Genomic DNA, 25,002 nt, shown 5'->3' on the forward strand with positions numbered 1-25,002 from the left:
CTCATATTTAGCAATTTGCTCAGTTTGGTCCCAAGATGAGAGTTTCCATGTCAAAGCCAGAATATTAACTGAAGAACCAAACTATTTTAACTACTTGAGATTAAGTTTACAAGCCATCTGATTTCTAGGAATCAACAATGAAAACTAAATAATTAATTTAAAAAGGTAATCAGCAGCAGATGAGGAGCATCCCACTTCACATGAATCATACACTTATAAGTACAGAAGACCATGATAGCAGTTACTCAGGAATTAAAATCATATAATTCTCAAATCAAATCCCTATATCAACATTAAAAGGACAAATTTAGGTCTATACTTATAAAGTACATACTTACATATACTTACATACTAAATTCAACCCTGATTCAGTTAAAACAGTTCTGTATTAAACATTTTTCTGTTAGTTAACATGACAGTGAAGATGGCATCTGAGAGTGAGAAAAAGCCACCAACAATTTAAGATTGATAAAGCAGCCCAGTAATTGCACACTTCGATTAATCCAATATCATTCTTTTGCTTTATGAGCCCACAGTACTTGTTTTCTTGAAGAGGATGAAGCATCTTCATACTTCCCCCAGCCTTTGCCAAGAGGCATACCAGCAGTGGCTGCTACTGTGGATTTCAGGTTAGCCAACAAACCTCTCCTGGCTTTTTGTTGTTTTAGCTCCTCTATAGAAAAATGCTTTTTCCGTTCCTCAAGTTCTTTTTGCAGGGAAGAGACTGTTTCTTCAAGCTCAAGAACACGTTTAGCCCAGTTCTGAAGACTATTCATTTCTTGATCCTATGAGGATAAGCCTGTGTTAGTCATGTGAACACTCTAAAGTCTTTTTCATGTAGTTAATTTTCTGTTGCAGATTATTTGATTATACCAGTAAACACCCCTGCTATTACTGTGCCAAATGGCTATTCAGTACCTATTGCTTCCGAATTACTTCTATGTAATTTAGGGAACAGCAAACTACAGGACCATGAGATCCAGTTAGAGACTAAGTCTGACTGAAGAAGCTGATGCTAAAATGTTTAGCCACACTATGCAAAGAACTGCTGTTGTTCTAGGAATCAAATAAAAGTAGCTTTCCTGTCCTAAGCTGCAATTACTGAAAACAAAACTGGTCAAATCAAAACTCTAATCATAGTCATAAGTCTGCTAACCAGGACTGAGTAAATGCTTTGAGTGGGCAGAACACAGAGTCTTCAAGATGCTCTCTAATCCTTGCGGTTAACAAAAGGTCACCTTCCTATGTCTTGGAAACAATTAAGAAACAAAGTTCAAGATGAATAATTTTCAGTCTCAGACTTAAACTAGAAAGCATGTAGAAGTGAACTTAATGTTCAAAGAAAAACTTCACTAAACAGTACTATATCCTGCATTTCTTCATTTGCAGATCACGAATGAGGCATAGATGCAAAGTGTCAAGAGGTCAACATTTTCATTTTTTTATTTAAGAACCTAGTTGATGTTTAAGGTCAAATGCTGTCAACTTTATGGAGTCCCTGCTTTTGTAAGAAAGATTTATTCTATTTCAGTATTAAGTAGTTTACCTGCCTATATCTCTTGTCCAGCTTGGCCACCTCTGCAGGATTGTCAGCATAGCTTTAAAGCCAGGAGTGTCAAACTCATTCTCACCAGGGGTAACTACTCCTACATTTATACAGTCCTAAAATTACATTTGGCACTTTGAAAGCAACCGTGAGGCTGATGCGGCCCCCCTAGTGAAAATGAGTTTGACACCCCTGCCATAGATCCTTAGGTCTTGTTGCACTAACATTTGTGCACTGACAGCTTGCTTACCCTCAGCAAAACACTTCGCGACTAGAGTTACAAGCAGTATTTTCTTTACCTGACAATATTTTGTGGCATCTTTAGATTAGCAAGAATTGTCAGCACAGAATTACCAAGTCTATCACTTAAATTGAAAAATTACTCATCTTACGAGATATAAAGTCAAGGAGCAAAACACAAGGGCTCTGAGCTCATAATTCAGGAAGTTAGGTATGGGGAAAAAAAAAAACAAACACAAAACAAAAAAACACCCCAACAACTTAAGTAAAAGCATAGAATGGTTTGGGTTGAAAGGGACCTTCCAGGGTCACCTAGTCCAACCCCCTGCAATGAGCAGGGACATCAACTAGATCAGGTTGCTCAGAGCCCCATCCAGCCTGGCCTTGAATGTCTCCAGGGACGGGGCATCTACCACCTCTCTGGGCAACCTGGGCCAGTGTTTCACCACCCTCATAGTGAAAAATTTCTTCCTCATGTCTACCCTGAATCTCCCCTCCTTTACATTAAAACCATTACCCCTTGTCCTATTGCAACAGGCCCTGCTAAAAAGTCTGTCCACATCTTTCCTACAGCCCCCATTAAGTAATGAAAGGCTGCAAAAAGCTCTCTCTGGAGCATTCTCTTCTCCAGGCTGAACAACTACAACTGTCTCAGCCTTTCCTCACCAGAGAGGTGTTCCATCTCTCTGATAATTTTTGTGGCCTCCTCTTGACCTTCTCCAACAGGCCATGTATTTCCTGTACTGAGGACCCGAGCTGGACACAGGACTCCAGGTGGGGTCTCACCAGAGCAGAGAGGGGCAGAATCATCTCCTGCAACCTGCTGGCCACGCTCCTTTTGATGCAGCCAAGGATACAGTTGGCTTTCTGGGCTGTGAGCACACACTGCCAGCTCATATCCAATCTTTCATCCACCAGCACCCCAAAGTCCTTCTCCGCAGGGCTGCTCTCAATCCCTTCATCTCCCAACCTGTATTGATACCAGGGGCTGCCCCAATCCAGGTGCAGGACCTTGCACTTGGCTTTGTTGAACCTCACGAAGTTTGCATGGGCACACTTTTCAGCTTGTCCAGGTCCCTCTGGATAGCATCTCATCCCTTAAGACTGAACAGTGTATTTACATGTACAAATATACAGAAACACCCAGTACATCTATAGATAAAAGCCATACTAAAGTTGCTTTTGAAGTGTTGACAAACCTTGAGCATGATTGTATGTTTCAGCTGACTGTTCTCCTCTGCCATTTTTCTGTAGCCTTCATTAACTTCTAGCAGGGTTTCATTTAATTTCTGTATTTTAAGCTTCAGAGCTTTTATAAGCTGAAAATAAAACCCATACACACTGAAGTTCAAGACAGCATGTTTTACATGAATTTTGTTTATGACTAGAACTCATACAGACACTGTTAGCATTTCTATTTCATATTGAACAGTGCAAACTAGAAGATCAAAGCAATGAAGACAAAGTCTGCTTCTCTCAACCTCCTGTATTCCAACCCATCATGCCTGGTGTGATGAAGCTACTAGATTTACACAGATCTGTCAATCAAAGAACAGCAGCACAGAGTAAGCTACTTCTAGAACAGCCTGCTCCTTTTCAGTAAGGGTAGTTAAAACAATGCTCGTCTCATTAACACTATTCATATAATGAATTGGAGCAGTTACAGCAGAAGACCTCACCTTTCTGATAGGAATATTTGTGATTAAGTCCTGAGAGGGAAAAGAAACTCTGAACCAACAAAATTAATGCTGTATCATTAATTTACTTCTACACGGAGAGAAAACATCTAGATTGCTAAAAACAACCCTTTGCACACATTTAATGGCTGAATGGGATGGAAGGAGAAAAAAAGAGTAGTGAATTACTCATCACACATGCACAGATATGTAAGGTAAAGCAGCAGAAGGGCACTGATGGAACCAACTGCTTTCAAGTGCTCTCCCTGCAGTTATTGCCAGACAGCAATCCCATCATTCTAACATTTTCAGGCCACACAAAACAATACTGTATCCCCAAAGCAAGCATAGAAGCCAAGGTTTCTTTCTAGCATCAAAATTTGAAATTGACATAGGAAATGGAAAATGCTGTAGAGCTCTCAAGAACAGGATTGGAAAACAAATGCCAGGGCCACAACACGAGACATTAAACTTGGTAAGGAAAAAGTTATTTTTGGAGTATATTTTCTCAATAGGAACAGATTTAAGTTCCCTTTCCATTTATATGGTTTATTAGAACCAGCTGGAACTGTTTCTCCAACCCCTACTCCTATTTGTTATTAGTGAAAGGAACAAGGCTTGTCTCTTCCCTCCTCCCCATCCTCTTTAAACAGGAGAAACTGTAGCCTTACAAGAAGTTCATTCAAGGCGTAGACTAAAAATGCATACCTAAAACTAATTAATATTTGTTTCCCATAACACAGCCTAAAGCTCCAAATTTCCACCTCTATATGTTATTCAAAACACAAGGATCTTGTTTGAAGAACAGAGACATGACCCTTTCCTTAAGTTTAAGAGGATAGTGGAGTTCAGTACTTACAAAAAGGACTGGTTTAAGGCACAATTTGGCTTTCAGTCTAACCTGTTACCACATTCTGCAACTGTTGCCCTGTGCATGATCAGGCAGCATTTCAGGAAGGCCATGACAGCAATGTTAACAACACATTCCAATACAAGGCTATGTATACTTCCCTGCTTCCAACTCACATCATGTTCACCATGTGACTTGTTACTGTAGTAGATGCCTTTACAAACTAGAGTAAAGCCAGAACACAGCCAGTCTCTGGCAAAAGTCATCCACAATTGGGCTATATTATAAACTTGACACCCATTTGCAGGAATCTTCACGCTGCTGTCTACAGTGCAGGTCTTTAAGCATTGAACCATGCCAGAGTTTAGGACTGTTATCCTCAGATTTGTTAAATACTAAGCAAGAACTACCTCTTCTCTCTCTTTGCATTGTTTCTGCAATCCTTCATTGGCTCTCTTCATCGTCTTGTTCATAAGATCTAAAGGCAAAAGAAAAGTTGTTTGCTTATACACAGTACCCAAAGTAAATTGAACTTGAATATCCAGATTATATTCCTACCTAGTTCCGTATTGTTTTCAGTAGTCGGTATATCTGGATTTGGACTTCCCAGAGCCAACAGCCTCCCTGACTGTTCGTCAAGTTGCCTTTCCAATTGCAGTATTTTATTCTCTCTGTCCTGAAAAAAGAAGGGCATGTGATGGAATTTGTCTAAATGTCTGCTTCACCTGATGCACTACTGCATGTCCTTCAATTATACTACACATGTATATTCAGTTTTAAAATAATTTCAGGTAGAAATTGTGATGGTTATGATTGAGAAAACACAGAAAGGAATAACACTCAGACCACAAGACCTTCTTGAAGGAAGTTACTTTACACAGAAGTCAACTCTTCCAGTCTGAAGATTTCCAGACTGTATTAAAAGTAACCATATGGCAGAAAGGAAACTTCATTGGACCTGCGGTAAGCACTGTTGCCAGTTAGCTTGCTAAATAAAGAACAACATATTTCATTAATTAAATTTTAATCTCAAGTTCTTTTTCAGTACCTGTCAGATTGCTAGGGTGGTATTTCAGTGTGAGAAATCAAACAAGAGTCACTTTCAACAAGAATTATTCATCTAATTCTGGTTCTCTGAAGCTGCCCACTCAGATTTCATGTTGTGCCCTCCTTTGTCAATCAAGAATTTTACATCTTACAGATCATCAGTTTCTTATCTTACTTGCTACCAAGACCATCTTGTTCTTTGAGTCTTCCCTTATGCAGCCCTGTGGCCAGTCTAAGAGGCAGCTTTAAATACAAATGGCACTATTAAAAGTCTTCTCCTCCACCCCAACACAGGGTATAGCTAGGGCTTAAGTCAATATAAAACCAGAGTCTAAATGGGGGAAAAAAGACAAATGTGAAGGAGTTGGAAAAATAGAGGCCATTACAGAAACCCACTTCCCTCATGTATTGAAAGGAACCTGCCTACCAGTGGAGTGAGATGTCTTATTGGTCCCTGAACAGGAGAGTGCAATGAGCAAGCACCACTGGTGTACACCACAATTGTTCTATTCTTCCACGACAGACTTCCTGAAAAGACTGAGATCCACAGGCCTCATCTGTTGCCTGGATGCACTTATATTCTAACCTATGCAGAGGTTAGAAGACTGATGGAGTTGCACATGGCTAACGTGGCTGAGTTGCAAAAAGAATAGCAATTTATTGAGCAGTTCTAGGTATAAGTACATTCAAGAGATTAAGTTCTCTCCTGCATAAAGCTTGGTTTCTCATCACAGTTTCTTATCCCACAATCCTTCCTCTAGACCTTCAGAGCAGAGATCCATTAATAATTAAAATAGCCACCCTGTACTTAATGCCCTACCAGCCCTTTCAGACTAGCTTTTTACTCTACACCCTACAATTCCAAGATCTCTACAAAGGCAGACTGCTGTATACACCATCCCTCTAGGTGTTCCAATCATTGTACTACAGAGATAAAGACGACTTGGATTTAATTGAACTGTGCCCTCAAAGATCAGGAAGTTTAGGTATACACTACAGGTAGTGTTAGACAGAAGATCTCTCTATCCTTATGGTTAGCACTGAACACCAAACCAGAGAGCCTGAACTGCTAGATATTTTCACTGTTCACTGTTATATTTAGAATTCCCAAACAATTATGTTATGGAAAAGCAAAATTCAGAGTTGAGAGGCTAGCACACATTTTTTTAGTAGCAGTCAAGTCATACATACCTCAACTTTCTCTTGTTCAGCGAGAAATTCTTCTATGGGAACGTAATTATCTTCAGTTTGTTCCATTGCACACACGTAAGCATGTTTCTTGATGGCCTCTTTATACATTTCAAATTTGCTCTCCAGTTTTTCTTCATAACTGTCTTTCATATCTTCCAAGCGGTTGCTGACGAGAACATGTTAGTTTTATTTAATATATTAGCATTCCAGTTATCACAATTTTACTGTATGTGTTCAACTGGCAATATCAAAGTTATTAACCTAATCATAAAGAGTGAAGTTAAGGAACCAAGAAGTACTTTTTTCTTCTTTTTATTCTCAGTGCTCCTACAGACTTGCACCAACACATAACTTCTACTTGGCAAATACCAAGAAAAGTGCTACAGAAGAACACATACTTAAGGTCTATCAAACAAAAGTTGTATTAAAAAAAAAATCTACCAACATGTAGTGATAGAAATGACTACACACAATTAGACCTGACATTTGAGGCATATTTCTGGGGGTGTCTTTTAAATTGGGGTTTTTTTCTTTGATTGATTGTGGGGGGTTTTTTAGTTGGTTGGTTTGGTGGGGTTTTTTTGGTTTGTTTTTCCCACCATTAAAGACAAATGCCAAATTATTTCAATACATTACACATTACTTCTGTCACAAAAAAAAAAATGCCCCAGCAGTGACACAGAACATCACCTCAGAGTCAAAGTGTCACTGCTGTTTCATGTGTTTGGCCAAAGGCACCCAAACAGTTTTAAAGTCAGTGCAGGTGCTAAACCATAGTGTGTTCAGCTGGCAACTTAACTTGGGGCTATAGCCTCTGTTAGCAATTCAAACAGCAGGAAACTGATTTTGAAAAGAGAAGAGTTAAGAGGAAGTGATTTCAGGTTGAGCAATCTAGACACACTTGAAAAAAAACTATTAACATGAGTGCAGGCAACCACAGCAGTTTATAAAACTGTAAGCTAATGGTGGTTCATAAGTCATCCAGGAGCAAGAACCCAGGAGAACTCAAATAGATACAATTCAAACTACCTTAACCACATGCATGCACATTAACATAACCAAGTGTAAGTTTTGGAACAATCACAAGTCTCAGTGGAGTACCTGTAACAATCTTCCACATCTGCTACATACTAATAAAAAGTCAGGACAATCTCCAGTTATTACAAATTAAACAAAAATTCAACAGAAAGCAGAATTACTTTTTCATTGAGAAGAGGCTGATCTGTACAAGTTTATTTTTATGTTCCTTCTCTTTTCATCAGAAGCTTTGAAACTGTCCAGCTCTGACTTCTCTAGATAAAATGAGTATGCATATCTTGTATATATATGTGTAAATATAAATGTATGCATTTATATATGTGGAATCCTTTCAGTCTTGAAGAGGACTGTGATATGACTTGCCTCCAGGCTTCCTCTGTTTCCAACAGCTGTCGGAACATTGCCTCTGCCATCTCTTTACGTATCTTCACCTCTAGAAGGAGTTTACTTTGCCTTTCTGCAACTAGCTTCTCCTTTAGGTTCTCCGTAGTTTTCAAGAGATCCTAAATTTAACATATTTCAGTTCAGAAAACAAGCTAGAAACACATATTGATATGCATGCCAAATGAAATATTCATAGAGACAGCCATCCACAGAGGGCATCTCTACAAGCCTATATTTTCAGGGGAGCTACACAAAAGGTTAGATATTTTCAAACATGACTTTCTACTGCAAAAGCAACTTTTTGGTATCTTGATGGTTTCCACTATCAAAAAGTTTACTGTTTTGGCATTTACATATTAATTTGTACAACTGTTAAACATGAAGCCTACTTGATTTTTACATTTATTGCTATTAGATTGTATAGCTTTTTTTAAAAAATGCTGCACCTTAACTTGTTCCTGCTATTCCCACACCTAAATTATGTTGTTTTAAACACACATACTGCTTCCTTACTCTTCTTGTTGAGCAATTAGTTGATTTCTAAATTTAGCACTTGGCCTAACTAGAAAGCTGCAGGCAGCTTTCCAGAGCTGCACTTGTTCCCTCAGAACCAGACCACTTTAAGTCTAGGTCTGCCTGACACAGCGCAGAAGCTTACAGTTCTCATTTGATACAACTTCCAGCACATGTCTTATGGTAAAATATTCTCATAATAGAACTAATAGCAATGGCTTTCTTGAGTACAATTTTGAGTAGATATGTATCTACCTCATGACTCAGAATGGTGATGTCCACTTCCTCTTCTGTGAAGGTTTCAGTACTGTCAGGAAAGTCATCTACAGATGTGTTAGCATCAAAGTGCACAACAGATTTGCTATTGCCTCCAACTAGCTTGGGTGGAAAATAACCAAAGTTTTTGGGTAGGATTGTCTGGATTACCTGGAAAATACAGAGTTGAATGCAGTGATTTATCAATGCTGTCAATATTGCAGGTACCAGAATAATAGCAAGAAGTGGAAAGAACACATTGTTCTATTTACATTATATTTAATGATTATGAGAACAGTAAAAATTTTACATGTCTTTTAGCAGACAAAAATATCAATATAAACGTAAGACTTCACAAAGTGAAAATGAGAAAGATTATCTACTAAGAAATGTAGTATGCTCGTCTAGAAAGGTGGTTTTTCTCCCTCTAAAATACAAGGTTTTGGTGTATTTTCCTGGAAAATTAACAAAAAGCAGCAAATCGCTAAAACATTTGCTCCTTCCTGAGATATTGTGACTAGGATTCAGCAGTTCATGCTAGTTATGTAACGATTTTAAGTATGTATGTCACAGGACAACATATCAGAGAAGCTTGTCTCCTCAATGCTCTTATGATGAAAGTTACAGCCAAACAGAATTAGAAAAATCTTTCTCTTGGATATTGTACTACACATGTCATTACAGACTTGGAACGCATCAGAACTAATCCATGGTTCCAGACTAGAAATGGACTTTATTTCTGCCATGAAACACAGCACAGTCCACCATCGCAGTCCCTGCAAGAAGCAGCTTCCAGGGAAGTGGAATGAACATAAGACCACACATCAAACCCTAGTGGTGAATTTAATGGGAGGTTGACACGGGGAAGTAGCAGAAAAAAGTCTGAAAGCATGTAGATTTAGCAGGGGGCGTTTTGCCTTCAAAGGAGAGGAGCACACTATTCTCAAGCATTACCTTACAAAAAAAGTATTCCCTTTTTGTTTGTTATTAATTACTTGCACTTTGACAAACAGGAGCAATGCAGGCACAAGAGATCTCATTCAGACTACAAAATAAGAGGTTAGTTCTTTTACTACCATCGCTAGCTGTCCAAGAAGTTTGAAACAATTGTCATCTTGGCCAACAGATACAACTGCACACAGGTTAAACAATCCATCAAAAGCTGAAATCAAAATCTTGCATTTGCTCAGATAAACAGTATAACCAGTCATATCTGAAAGTGCTCTGACTACTTTTTAGAGAGAATGTCAGTGGTGTAGAATTGAACAAGCCACAGACAGCTGCAGCTATCTTCACTTCTTACCACAAATAGGTTTGAGGATGGGCAAGACTACTGGAAGCCTTTTAGAGAGAAGCCACATGCAGAATAATTAATATGATGCATCAAGGGTCCTAATCACACTCAAGTCCATGCAACCTGATCATTTCACAAACCATTAGTAATAAAGAATGTAGTATAGCAGAGAAAGTAGACACACACTTACCTGTTTGGCTACAGCTGAAAATTTCATTACATGTAGTGTTTCATCATATGTGGAAGCATGCTGATTAACATTGACAATCATACAAGCTTTGCCTTTTCCACAAAAGAATGGCTGAAACAGACGAGTCAATTTGCTCTCTCTGAATGGAATATAGCTTGGCTTCATCCTCATGGATAAAAGAATAATAAAATTGTGAAACAACAACAACAAAAAATTGTGAGATACTGTAACATTGCTTAATTCTGTTCCTCTCTTTCAAGAAAGAGATCCAGTAAGATACTCATATTTAAGTCTAAGCTATTTCACATCAAAGAGCAAGGTCCTTCCTGGATCTCATAAGCTCTCCAACAAACTGAAGTATTTAAAAGTAGTATAGTGTTTGCATCACAGTTCCCCAGTACTAGAAAACAGATACTAGAACAAGCCAAAAGGCTAAGTATAGGACATCTGTCAAATGTCTGATGAATCTACCTGCATAATTTGGAGGTGGAAAGGAAGAGAACAAAATGGGGGCTTTGTACACAAAGAGTATTGCTCACATACGTGCTGAAAAAAGCTTGGTAATTTGCTGCTAATTGCTCATTTTTATTCTCCACAAACAATTTTAAAGAAAGAATGTTCACTTCAGGTATTCCAGTGACACCTGTAATAAAGATGGCTTACAAGCTTTTGTAGATTTCCATTTTCCTCTGACCATGTGAATCTCTTGCACAAACATAAAGGAATACTTAGAGTTTCAACCTAAAACTTGGTACATTGTTTACGACTTGTCACTTACTTTGGATTTTGATTTTGCTTCAATGCTGCAATGCATTTTCCTAGGATATGAAGAGAATTATTAATATTTCCTGCTTCTTTTAGTCTGTCTCCAAAGGCTTGTGTTTTATTACACCTCTCTGATCCAGCCAAGTCACAAAAAGACAACCTGCATGAAAGAATTATCCAGAACACACATACAAACTTATTTCTAAACAGTACAAAACCAGAACTGCATGTCTTTTGACCTCTTAATGTGTCTAAAGTCTAAATGAGTGACTCATTTCAGCCTACCTAGATCACAGAATAAGTTGTACTTTAATGTCGATGTTTTGTCCAGAAGGCACTACACAAGGTATTTAGGATAACAGCACTAACCTATCTTCCCACTGTATACAGAGATACTTGAACAAGATTGCTACTCCTAAGGTAGTCTATTCAGCACATTCAAAGAAGTCTGCCTGTAGCATTCATTTAGAACTTTGCAGGCATTCTTACAGAAAGAATTCAGTTTAGGAATGCAAATTTTGTTGCAGTCCTAAAGTACAGACAAGATGAGTTTATGAAACAGTTTTGCATAGTGGGGCTATACTACAGAAGCACTTCAACCATCACCTTCACCAGGTCCAGCACTGAGATGACTGCAGGACAGTAGTGCGCTTCATTACGCTGCGGTCTGCCTCTTTTGGGTGGAAAACCACCTGTTTCCTGCTGCAAATAAGCAGCCAGAAGTCCTTCCCAGATCATCTTAGAGCTCTTTGGCTATAGCAATTATGTGCTGCTAAACTCAGGCTACTGAATTGTCCCTCATGGTACAATGGGTTACAGAAAAAATAAATTCCTTGATTATCCAGGATTAAATCACTTAATATGAAGAAAGCTCTTGAAATACAGAAACTCTGGAAGTTAGATACTTCATGTAACCCAACTATTACTCACTTATACGTACATTTATTTACATAAAACACCACCTTTCTAAGATCATAGCCTTTCATAGAGTTGAAATAAGTACATATTACAACATACATATTAACAAGGCACATTTTTCAACTCTGTGAAAGGCTATGATCTTACGATCTTTATCCTTTTCAGTACAAGACAAAGAGCTTTTTTCTTTCTTAAGCAACATAAAAACTCTTGTCATTCATCTAACAGCTGCTGCAAGCTTTCCCAGAGGAATACACCAAGACAAGGTACAGCAAAGAATACAGATGTAGCCATTTTCCCAAGTTATCTTTCCTTGGAGTATTTATTATCGTAATGCCTCACATTAAAAGGGGTTACAGTGAGATATATTATCGTCTCTGCTCAGCAGAGACAAGAGTGAAATCAGTAGGAGCTAAGACTGAAATAAAATACTCTTTTACAGGACTATCCTCATTTTTCCATATCAAACTAAATGGACAATTAATCAGGAAAATAAAATTTTTAAAAAGGCTATCTAAATTTCTTGAAGCCTAAAGATTGGGCCACTTCCTCTAAATCACAAAAGAACAGAGAAGTGTAAGGACTTGGCACTGCTCTTACTGGGAGCACCTACACTAGCATTTTGGATCAGGAGAACAGCTTTCAAGCAAATCAACTGACGATCCCCTCTTACTGTACATTGTACCATGAAGGAGTCCCGGAGCATGTCACTTGCATTCTTTTTGGATAATAGGCTTGAATTTGCATTCCAAGAGCACATCAAATCTGCTGCCACAAAAAGACATTCAACTTGTAACTCTAGTTTAGTCTCAAAGTAGAAAGATACACTGCCATAGCTTGCACCTTTGGTCTTCAGCACTAGCTGCTCCGCTGACTTTAAAGATTGGCTTCTGTCAGCCAGTCATTTGACTTCTACTCATCTGAAGATTTAGTGTGGTATTATATAGTATTATTCTGTCCCCACCCCCTCTATTATATAAGGCAATATACATATATTTCCCTCAATTTATGTACTACCAACAGAACTTTAAAAGGCTCCTTCTGTCAAACCTGAACAGAATACAAGTGACAGGGAAACACTTCTATGCCTGTCTCTATCAGGTTTCCAGTCAGATGCAGCCAATGCAGCTCTGACTTCCTTCTTGGCTCTCAGACAACTTATTAAAAGGAAGTTCACCAGTTTAGCATACTTACACCTTATCAACTTTTCTAAAATATTTACATTCTCATAATCAGCTGAAGCATTCACTTACTCTGAAACGCCAAGAACATGTGGCTGAGGCTCATCAGTTAGCCGTAGTAGCCTGATTGAAAATATAGTGTGACTGGAATGGAAAGAAATCCTTTTTAACAACCACAATTATGAAAATAAAGCAGTCACTGAAGCAAAGTAAAATTTGTATTCTACAGAAAGTTCAGTGCTGAAAAACAAACAAGAATTAATTCACTCATTTACATTAGTTGCCTTCAGAATGCATTTATTCAGCAGAAGAAAAAAAGCTATAAAAGTTGTATTTTGTGACTTTCCATCTCTTTCAATACAGGAGAGGGAAAAATACTACATGAAGACTACAAGCTGTCTTAGAGAAAGAATAAACCAGACCACCTAAGTCTACTGATCAGGAGATGAGTACCCAGGTAGGCAATTCATATAAAAACTTTAGACAGTATTTGAACTCAGTAAGTCTGAAAGAACTAAATTATTAGAAATAAAGGTAGAAGGGGTTGGGAATAAGTCAAGGTTCACCAGTCCTGTAATTTTGCCTACTTCAATATACACAGTTATTCGATCAGTTGTGAAATTATTCTGCTTTCTACAAAGGTTGAATTTATAACACTTGACTATTCAGTTTTTCTGTTTTAGACATCAAGCTACAAAGGCAGCAGACATGCTGTCTGAAACTAAAGAGAAAAATCCCAGAATCAGAAGTGTCCTGTCCCCAGTGTATCCAGTAAATCAAGCAGCACAAAAAGCAGACTTCTCTAGCATAGAGTTAAGGCAGTGCTTTACTCCTCAGCACCACTCCCCAATTTAAGAATGAAGTTTGTTTGGTTTCTAAGGAGAAAAAAAAAAAAAAAGGAGAAAAGAAAGAAAACCAGCCTACACAACACCAAAAAAACACCACCACCACAAACAAAACCACAATTTAGAAACAAACTAAGTGGAAGTCAGCATATTCTCTGAAGTAAAAAGAGGACATTCTAGGCAGAAAAGCACACAATTCTTTTCTGCGCTACTTTGGGCATGATGAAATTCAGGTGGAATCATAGCACGAAGTGTAATGGCCGCTGTCTTTAACACAGAACAGCATAACTCTTGCTTTTTAGAGAAAAAGCAGGCTTAGTAACACTATATTAACTAAATATACAAGATGGCCTTTCCACACTTAAAGGCCAGATTAATAAGACGGCATTAAAATCAAGTAATATGTCATTTTCAACAGAAAGTATACCACCCTCTCTGTTTCCTTCCACTCCATTAAACCAGATTCTCCCTGATCCCTCTCCCAGAGCTGGGTAAGAGCTAGGGGCTTAATTCTTAAGATACTAATTAAGCTCGGCAAGGACACAGCAAACTAAAAGCATCTAAATAATCTAGCAGCACTCCAAGGTACTTCATGACTTGCTCCTTCCTACATCCCCTACTGACAGGGTCCACGTTTCCAAGAATTATATTGCTAGTGATGAAGAATTATCCAGCTTTTCCTTCAACATCCTCACACAGCTATTCCCACTAAGCACCATTAGCATTTGCCAAGATGTGTGGCCCTTTTGGCACTCAAAAATGAATGTGATTTGGTCTTTTTAGTTGTCCAAAGCCATGAATAGCTACCCAAGTCCAGCTACTGTTAAAGTCACAGGTCCTCTCCTAGCTTTCTTCCAGAAAGAATTTCATAACAAAACCAGAATAATCAAGGAAAGTCTTAGGTTATTATTGAAGAGTAGGTCATTTCAAAGATATTCTGAAGTCTCCTCCTCCCCCCCTTAGAAGAGACAGAGTACACTTATAACTAGAGGAACAAACCTCCTACTTGATTGCTCATTCATTCTAGTACAAGCAAAGCTTCGGTTCTTGTTTCCTATTTTTAGTATTTTGCAGGCTTCTTCAGTGCTCTGAATGTTAATCCACTTTAAGTCTGTGAAGAGAGATGTTTTACACACACTTCTGACCAAATAAATTCTATGAAACTGCTGAGGTCATAAAACAGTATTATTACCTTTAATATACGAATTTCCTCCTTGATCCTCACAAATTCTTAAGACTCTGCGCTTCTGAGTTTTTGATGTAGATAACACATTTAACAGGTCATACACATATTCATTATAAATTTCACAAAAGGAAATCCACACAGATGCTTGTGTTCTTTGGTGTATTTTAGTCTTATACATGTCAAGTGGAACAAAGTTGTTCTCTGCTAACCCAAAACAGAGAAAGAATTCAATCATCGGAAAAAATGCATTTTAATTGCAGTATATACAACCTTTTAGGAGGAGGTGTGTATATATCTGTGTTGCACAATTCAGATACACAGTACTGCGTAACTTTGAGTTTACCCAAGAATGTTCAACTTCTCAGCAGCCACCAGTAACCAGAATATGCCCGAATTCTGAGCTATTGCCTCCCTCTACCACAAGCTTCCAGCAGCTTATACATTAGTTTTGCAGAACTAAGCCTCCCTCTTCTCCGCAAAGGAGCAAAGCTACCAAAATATTTTTTACATTGGTACTCTTTCTCTTGAGCTGAGCCATTAAAATTTGGTTAAAAAACTGTATGTGTTTACTTTGCAGTACAGTATAGATAATTAAAAATACACCAATATATAACCACTCACATTCCTAAATTACTATCTTTTTTTTTCCATAAAAATTTTCCACTGTATTTTACCTAGAAAATCAGAAGGAAGACTTTTCAAAGTACAGTTGGAAGGAGTCGACTCCACACCACACACATTTGTAATAGTATTTGAGATGCTTTCTGTCTCCTTGAGAAAATAAGAGACAGTTACATTGACATGAACAGACTATGAGATAGCAGAAGTAAAAAAAAAAAATGACCATGCTTTCCATATTTAAGTTTTAAATATTGAAGTGGTATTAAATGTTAAGCCCCTCTTATTCTGTCTGCAAATGAAATGTTTTTAACAATAACAAACAAAAATCAGTAAGTGCTCTTCCCCTCACAAGGACTGTTGTTTTCTGCCACTCACAGCAACCCGGTTTGGAGCCCAACTGTTGCTAATATAGGAGGCTTTACAGTTCTAGGAGAAAAAAAGATCCTCTGTCAGACTGTGACAGCCCAGAATGCCTTTATGAACTACTGGGCAAATCTGAACAATCTTTCAGTCAACCAAAAGAACAGGAAAAGTAAGTTTCTCTCAGAGGCAGACAGCAGGATACTGGGCTACAGAGAGACTAAAGCAGCAGAGATTACTAACTGGCTTGCTTGTTGCAAATCACAGGCTTGTATCAGGTCTGTGAGTTTAAGTCAAACTTAAAGACCTCAAACAGAGTAAAATGATGGCTTCATAAAGGACTTAAAGATCTGATAAACCAACAGTCTATGTTGGTTTAATTCAGAGTGAATTTAAAGGCCATTAAAAAGCCTTTGCGCATAACAGCACAGTTTAAGTACACACATTTGCTGAATTTCTTTACATCGACAAAATTATTTTAAAAACCTGCCAAGACTTGTCAAAGCATAGGTTTGTATTACCCCTAGGAAAACTGATATAACGAATTAGCAACTCCCACTATTTAGAGGTCTCAACATCTCCGAGTATAACACGACCTCACTCTCCATATTTTATACATGATACAAATTTTCATTAGGACATTTACCCTGATTTCCCAAAACCCAATCCTGATAGAGGGTCATCTTACAGTAGTAGAGGGGAACAGAGTCAAAAAAGTAAACCTTCATGTTCTAGCTACTAGAACGCAGTGCTAAGCTCCTTATGGATTGTCTACTGATGCCTATGTCATTCACTTGGTATATTCAAAACCAGATTTTTTTTTACAAACAGAAAAGCATGAAGCCATACTTTCAGATCTTCCATTTTAAAGATAAACAGCATATGATTTTGTTGTCATTTATTTTATAAATTACCATTCTGCAAAGACTGCACTGTCTACATGTTTATGTTGCTCAAGTATAACCACAAGCATGGATTCTGTTTATTCTGTTTGTAAAGTACAAAGCATAATTCTAAAGCAGGGTAATAGACCAAGACACATGGCACATTTATGCATGTCAAAAATGTAATGGAATCTAAAAAAACCCAGTACTACAGTACTTGTGCACATAAGGTTTTGTAAAGGTATTTCAACATAATTGAGTTAATTAGCTACATTGCTATACTGTTCTTTAAATCATAAGACTAAATATAGAAAACAACATGAAGATGACTGCCTGCAAACAAGTGGGAACAGGAACTGACATTGTTTGCCAGCGACAGAAGCTGATATTTAATAGTGAATATGAAGACAGGTGGGAATAGGAATGCAAGTAAAGCAGCTTTTAATCCAGTTAAAAACAGTATTTAATCCAGTGAATAGAACAAGAGAAGGGAAGGAAAGAGAAGGTGTTAACCATGCCAAGCAAGAGTTTTTGCAGCAGTAGTTTATAGAGAACATGGACAGTAGAACATTAAAATACAAGGGTATTGCAGTAACTTGGAGCAGTTTAAACTGAGAAAATGAAAGGAACAGCAGGCTCTTTCTGCGTGACATGTAAACCGAGCCTGGGAAAAGGGCCTACAGAAATCCATGTAAACCAAAACCAAGCCCACCAAACCTTATCTGCTCTCAGATTGCAAGCCTGAGTGAGCATCTGAACAGCAATGCTATTCACAAGCTGTGAAGAAGCACAGCTTCAGTATTGGGGATAGCTGAGCTATCACCGTGGAAGCATTGTAACACACAAGCAAGGTCTTGTATTATTTTCCAGATGCATTTTTACCTTTCTGATGGTAAAGTCTTGCTTGCTTTTCACTGTAGTGCATCAGCATCTAGATCACCTACTACAACATCCAGTAATTAAACTATTAATAAAGTCAGGCTGTGATTTAACAGAAAGGAATATTTGTAAAATATAGCTATCTTCAAAATCAGATATTCGACCTCCTATTCTAGACCTTGAGCTCCTGCTTTTTCCTTCTTGCAAGCTTGTAGGTTCCATAAAGTTTTTCAAAATATTTACCTACTACCCTCCTGACCATCTCAGTTTTGATGTAATACCCTCACCCCCTGTGCATACACACAAAGTGTGAGTGAGCTTTTAAGACACTTTCAAAATAAATACAGTCTTACACATCTTTTAGATTGTTCATCCAAGGTCTTTCCTCAAAAGTTAACGAGACTCAGACTAAATGAAGTTCAGTTTGCCCAGTTTAAATTAAGCAATAGAATTTAGAGTGGAACTTTGCATATGAATTTAATTCATAGAAAGAGATTCTATCAGACCTAACTGGAGTATTTAACCAATGATGGTATTAAAGGCCACAGAAAAAAAGAAAACCCAGGAAATCATTACTTCTATACTTCCCAGAATTCAGAGTTGCTTTGAATGATAATCCCAAAATGCAGTAGGCTCACAGTTCAGGTTGAAAATGTTCTGAACGCATGGAAAAAAGGCCAGACATCTTGTGACAATTTGCAATCGGGCTTAGAAGTATTAGAACAGTCACACACACAAGGGTGCCCATTTTCCAGTGAGATCCATTTCATACACTGGAAATAGAAATTACTAGACAATGAGAACAGGAAGCTGCCACAGTAAAGACTTCTCTATTCTACCTACAGTTCTTCAGATAATCAGAGTTAAAGATACATACTATCCTCTAAAGCAGACTGTAATCCTTTTAGGAAATTCATTTTGTGTCATTTCACTCCACTTGCTGTATCACAAAAGTTTCTTTATGAAGTTACATAAATCACAGGTTTACAAACTTTTGCTTTCTTCTCTGCCCCTGCTAAAACATTGCCATCATCTCTTCTGAGCTAGTCCTGGAGTTTGAACAACTGCCCAGTGATCCAGTCCAGGAACCTGACCCAAAAGAAGAATAATTTAACAGAGAGAAGTAAGTTTTAGATAGGTCAGCTCTCAGAGACTTTTCAAGGGCTAGCATCACCGCAATGTCAGAACTGCTCCTCTACAGAAATCCAGGCTTTGGCTTTGCAATGTTTTTTGGTTTGACCTGTGTACTGCCTGCTGCAGAACATTCTTCCAGTTTACCCTGAGCTCCAAAACGAGCCAGTTGCCTTATTATTCCAAGGTTCACTAAGTATCCGTACTGTAGATTTAATTAAATCTGAAGTAGTGATAGTAAAACAGATATTTTATCAAAGAGAGTCTGTTAGGCAGATTTTAAGCAGCTTCATTCAGTAACAAGGAAGTATTTAGTCACTGACCTCTTTCAGTGATGCAAGAACAGCACTTTTTATGGCTTCTTCTTGCTTAACTTGTGCTTCTTCTAGTTTCTTAACATCATTGCTCAAATATGGCTTGAAGTTCATCTTCAGGTACTGCCTTCCCCTTACGTGGTTAAAAATCACATCAACTGAACGAGGTAAAATACCAAAATCTTTTGAAGTCCCTTAAAAATAAGAAAACAAAATTTAGACATTCATATAAACTTCTCATTGGATTTTTACTTGGTTGTTATATACACTTTTTGGCAAACATTTTATACCTTGGATAGTGAATGTCTTGCCTGCATTTGTAACCCCATAAGTAAACACAAGTCCATTCACTCCGTTAACATATGCTCTTACTATCTCTTTCATTGAGCCTTCAAAAAATTCACTCTGAGTAGTTTCTGGTCCAAAGACCTTGCAGAAGGGAGGAATTAAAGAAAAAAAGAGAGAAAGAAAAAAAATGAGATAAATGGCACAAAGAAGTTTAATGTATCAAAATATTAAGCATTGATTAATAGTGACTAGTTTTTCATAGCAAGCTGAGTAGGAGATACCAGCTTAGTTTTCTGTCTTGCCTGAATTGCTTTTAATTCAACATTTTCTGTTGGGTTCTCGAAGGATGCCAGCTTAATTCTGAGGCAATTAGGCTTGCACTTATTTCTGAATATTTTCCTGCTCCTAAAATAAATTGCTCAGAATGTTACTGAGCACATACCGTTTAGTGTAGACTTTCAAGAGCTCCGCTAGTAACACGCAACTCCCTTCTCACTCAATACCAGTCACCCACAATTGCTGAGAAGATCAACATTGCAATGGTCTAAATGACTCGATGCCTGGAGCTGTTTGTCCTGTCACATTGTAAGAACACAGGTTCTTGGAGTAGGTAACAGAGTTAAGAAATTTACTTCCAGTATAGCAAGTTTAGGCTGCTATTCCTTCAAATATACACAGGCTTACATAAGTCCCTTTTAACAGATGATTTCCTGTAGCACTTCCCAGATGAAGGCATCTGAAGGAACAGCAGAACCCCTATAAGTCTGTGCCTACAAGAAGTTTCTGTTGCTTCTCAAAGAAAACAGAGCTGCCAAAGAAGCTTCCTTGTCTTATAAAATAGGCACCTCCATTGTAACATAGCTTTCTTGACAGCCTAACAGTAAATAATAAGCAGCCTGAGGTTTTAAGGCGTGTACCACCACATGTAATTCAAAGAAGAAAAAAAGAAATCACATTGCATGATATAGCAGAAAATTCTATTTTTATCATTACACTGGAGGAAAAAAAATATATATATAACTAAAAACTAGAAAAAAATTGCCTACCTGAGAGAAGGTGAACCTGTGCACAGAATGACCAACTCCTCTTTCACTGTTTTTCATTGCAGAGGACTCTTTGGGTGCACTAAGCATTACTGTCTGGCAATCTTCAATAGTTACACAACCCTTAAAAAACAAGACAAGGTAAACCAAAACACCACACAAAATTATTCAGGAAGAAAGCTATCTGGAGAAAAAAAAAAAAAACAAACAAAAAAACACACAACACACCACAACCAATGAAACACACACCACAACCCATACCCCAGTGTTTTCTTCTATTTACCAGAGTTACAAAGAGTTGCAAAATTTACAGGTAATCTCTCAAGGAGTGTAACAACTACAGATATAGCTACTTCACATGAAAGCCAGAGTGCAGACAAAGTTAAGGCAATCACCTGGAGTTTTCTAAGAGGTTTACAATTTCTCTATGATTCGTTCCAGTAATTTTTTTAAAAAAGTTTTCTAAACTGTTATTTTGCGATTGTGGCCCACACAATCCTAGCCTTGAAAACAAAGCTATATAGAAATCTAATGGCTTTCTATACTTCAATCATTTTCAGTGTGAAACAAGCTATGACCAGCATAAATAAAGTAAAATAAGTTTGAAGCATCATCCTTTGATTGATAGATGGTGTTATCAGTAATGAAGGAAACTGAACTAGTTTCAAGTAATTTGATTGCTATTTCTCAATTAAGTAAAGGTGAGATACAGTTACTTAGCACTCACTACCTAGATAAATGTAAAATGCAGCATCACAGAAAAATTATTTTACACCAGACAGGCTACCAAAAACCAAACTGAACTACCAGTATAGCTTAACAGTGTCTTGAAGCATCAGCCACAAGGATTGACTGTAACTAAATCTGATATTTATGTTCAGGGGCTGGCCAGAGCTGGTAAGACTAATAATCCATGTGTAGCATGTACATAGGAAGTACCGCTCTTCCTAGGAGTATCAATTAACAAATCTATTTATCAACTGGTACAGAAGCTCTAAGAAGCTGGGTACTGAATTTAGACCAATCACTTGCTTACTGTGCCAGGCTCTAAACCCATATACTCTTTAACATTCCTCCCACATTGCCAGGAACAAGAACTCTGGTCAGATGCACTGAATCCTAGAGAGCTTCAGAAGAATCCAGCATCTGCAGCATGTGCCATCATCTGCCACTGGCCTCACAGAAGCTTGTGAGAGGCCTTGAAGGAGTCAGATCTGCAGAGCTGGAATGCCGCCAGTAACATGTCACACTCGTTGTCTCCCCCAGCTAAACCCACAGGAAAGGTGGGGGAAGTTTGACTATTTCTGGCACTGCACACATCATTTAAAACCAAAGATGACAACCTCCTGCTCTCCAGCAGGTGACTTCAAGAGAATCACTGGCAGTGGTATCAAGAGTACATATTTTTATCCAGAGCTCTTAAGCTTTGCTTGCATACATCATTATCTCCATAAGCAACAACAGATCAGTTAACCTGTTGACTGTCTCTCTGTTTAAAGCATCAGTCTACAGCTATAAGAAATAGGGCTTGAGTTCTAGTTCTTATTTTCTTGTTGCATATTTTGAATAAAGATGCTTTCCTGAAAATTATGCACGGCAGGCAGGAAAAAGGGACCTAAAAATTAAGTTGACCTCTCATTGATCATAGAAATAGGAAGGGGTTTTTGTTTGGTTGTTTTTTGGTTTGGTTTGGTTTTGCTTTTTTAATTTGTTAACAAGTATCTCCCTCACAGATTCAGGTGACAGTTAAGAGTATCAGTAGTAGAAAATATTGAAGATGTTGAAGATCTTTCAAGCATTCACAGTTTTCCGAGGCTGAGGAAAAAGTCTTCATATCATGCAAAATAGGTTATACAGCTAACATGTTGGAAGATCAACTGTTTTATCATGAACTACATGAAGAAAAGAGGTTTTTTAAAGATCTAGTACAAGCTTCAACATACACTTTTTTCCTCCCACCGTGCTTTTAAGAACAGGTATTCTCACTAACCATCATGTAGTCAGAAACTTCCCATTCCAAATAGGAATAAGATATGAACGACTCATAATTTGATTTTGTAAATCAATTTACCCTTACAGCCTGCTCAGATTGCTGAATAATACCTAACAGGAAGTGTGTCAGTGCATACTACTCAACAAGAACTGCCTAAGAAAATGCAAATGGAATTTGAGAAAAAAAAATAATCCAAGTGAAAAAAATTACAAAGGTTCCAACTCTGGCAGATTAAATGCAAGAATACATTTTTTAAAAAAAAGTAAATTGCAAGAAGCAAATCATAACTAATATTAAATCTTTCTCTGAATAGGTCAGGAACAAGAGGTCTATCAAAGAGCCTGTGAGACTGCAAACATGAGGGGTGGGAGATAAACTGCAGAGACCTTGGCCTCCAAGGACAGCTGAATGAATTCATTGTATCAGTGTTCACAATGAGGAGTAGGGAAGGAAGAGCATTCTGTGTGTGTAAAACACTGAAGCATCTGAATCTGACAGTATAAGCTGTAGAGGTTGTAGAAAAAATTGACAGGAAGAACAGCAAATCACCGGGACCAGGCAGTAGACCATTCAGGCGTTCTAAAGAAATGCAGTGGTTGGATCCTAGAAATGCACAATTACTTGCATGAAACTCCTTTGTTTCTTGAGCACTGTAGAGTCAAGACTGACATGACCTTTTAAATAACTTAGCTAGCAGACTTCTGCAGAGCTACAGGTGTGCACCTCTCTCCCAGGCAAATCAAAACAGTAAAGGTTGTGATTAAAAAAAAAAATTAAAATTACATTTATGCAGGTGTCCATTAATTCTATTTGAAAGCAGTACACAATTTTTACAAAAACAAAGTCCTGGCTTACAATACTAGGTATTCATTCTGGGAGAAGAAAAACAATTCTACAACTAACCTGAGATTCATGGTTTTCAAGCTCTGCTACAGAAAAGGGTCTCACTCTCAAGAACACTTTCAAAGGTTGATATGCCTATTCATTAAAAAAAAAAGTTATAATGGCCACTTTTAAAATAGAACATGCTCAAATCATATCAGCATACATCTCTGATGCAGTACTAGCTACTTTATCCTACTGCCTTTCTCCTTACTTGTGAAGTTCAGATTCTAAGCTTTCATTTGCTTCTTCACCTCCTAATGTCCTCAAGTAACCCCTTTTTTGTGTCTGCCCCCACTCCCTGTGTTCTTTTATGACAAAGCCAAGATTTTAAATTAAAAAGAGTACAGTACCAGAAGCATAAACTGCACTGCTTCCACCTTCTGGTCTGCCTCTGTATTGAACTCAAGCTGTATTTTTTGACAGTTGCTGTGCAGTACTGCACTTCCATTTTGTACAGGGCATGTTCGGTTAATATATTGACACATTCTTAGCCTCAAGAGACTACTTCATTACTACCATCCAGGCACTAGCTCCTCATCTTCCTCACAGTAACAACCACAAAACAGTTCTCAGTTGCTAAAGCGGTCTCTTCCACCCCATACCATTATACAAAGGCCTCCCCATACAGGTGAAGCAATAACAGCAGTGAGATTTTTAGAGGAATCCCAGCATTCCTTCCTTTTGCACAGAGCTTTAAAGTCCCCAGTTTGGCAACTTGTTCATTCAGCAGATGGATTTAGCATAGCTCTCCACAGCCCTCTCATGACCAGCACTCCACTAATCATACAAAATTAAGTCACCTGAGGGAAACCTATCTTCTAAAAAAGCAGAGATGGCTATACTATCTTCAAAAGTGTAGCACAGCACAGCATTATAGAATTTTATTTCCAAGCTCCTAATAAGTTTTCAACAAGGATCTATTTCCTTTTTTGGCTCACTAAAAAGAACAGAACAGTCACACTACATTCAAAGTGCAGTTACTGAAGTCCTTTACTTTCTTGTAAAAAGCTTAGTACAACACTTCGTATAGCACTGACCACCTGCATTTGCTAGTGGCTATGATCTGTTTGTAAGCAATAAGAAGCAAGCAGAAAAATCAAACCCATCTTGGGGGCAGCAGTTCTTACCAAACTTTGCCAAAGCTTAAAAAAAAAAAAGGCATAATCAGAAGACATATTACAAAACCATCCACACCTCCTGTTCTTCTGTATCAGGCAGTACTGTTGACTCCATAGGTGAGGGTTTACCCTCTGTGTTCAGAAAAGAAACTGAGTCCAGCATATCAGATACTTCTGCAGAAACATAGCTTTTCCCCTCATCATCCATTGCTCTATGCAAAGGAACTCATAAGGAAAAAAAAAAAATTCATTTTCTCACAGAACAGGCAAAAATACACAGAGAGCATAACAGAAATCAGGGTAGCTTGTATACAAACAAGCACTTCTGAAAAAAGTATGGTCCTCTAAAGCAATAAGGGAATATGAA

At 37.9% G+C, this 25,002-nt stretch overlaps 1 protein-coding gene across 1 annotated transcript; it reads right to left on the reverse strand.

Moving 5' to 3' along the window:
• Nucleotides 1–509: 509 nt before the first annotated feature.
• Nucleotides 510–24,843, reverse strand: LOC135985876 (kinesin-like protein KIF20A). The gene is made up of 18 exons (XM_065629555.1): nt 24,712–24,843; nt 23,536–23,610; nt 20,643–20,762; nt 19,599–19,737; nt 19,318–19,502; nt 15,794–15,890; nt 15,126–15,323; nt 14,933–15,044; nt 13,161–13,232; nt 11,003–11,149; nt 10,225–10,390; nt 8,741–8,911; nt 7,952–8,091; nt 6,551–6,716; nt 4,871–4,988; nt 4,723–4,790; nt 2,986–3,105; nt 510–785 (listed from the first exon to the last, which is right to left on the reverse strand). The coding sequence occupies exons 1-18, from the start codon at nt 24,841–24,843 to the stop codon at nt 510–512; spliced, it is 2,502 nt and encodes an 833-aa protein (XP_065485627.1).
• Nucleotides 24,844–25,002: the final 159 nt, after the last annotated feature.

Source organism: Caloenas nicobarica, chromosome 2 (genome assembly GCF_036013445.1).
Source record: "Caloenas nicobarica isolate bCalNic1 chromosome 2, bCalNic1.hap1, whole genome shotgun sequence".
In the NCBI taxonomy this organism is placed as follows: Eukaryota; Metazoa; Chordata; class Aves; order Columbiformes; family Columbidae; genus Caloenas; species Caloenas nicobarica.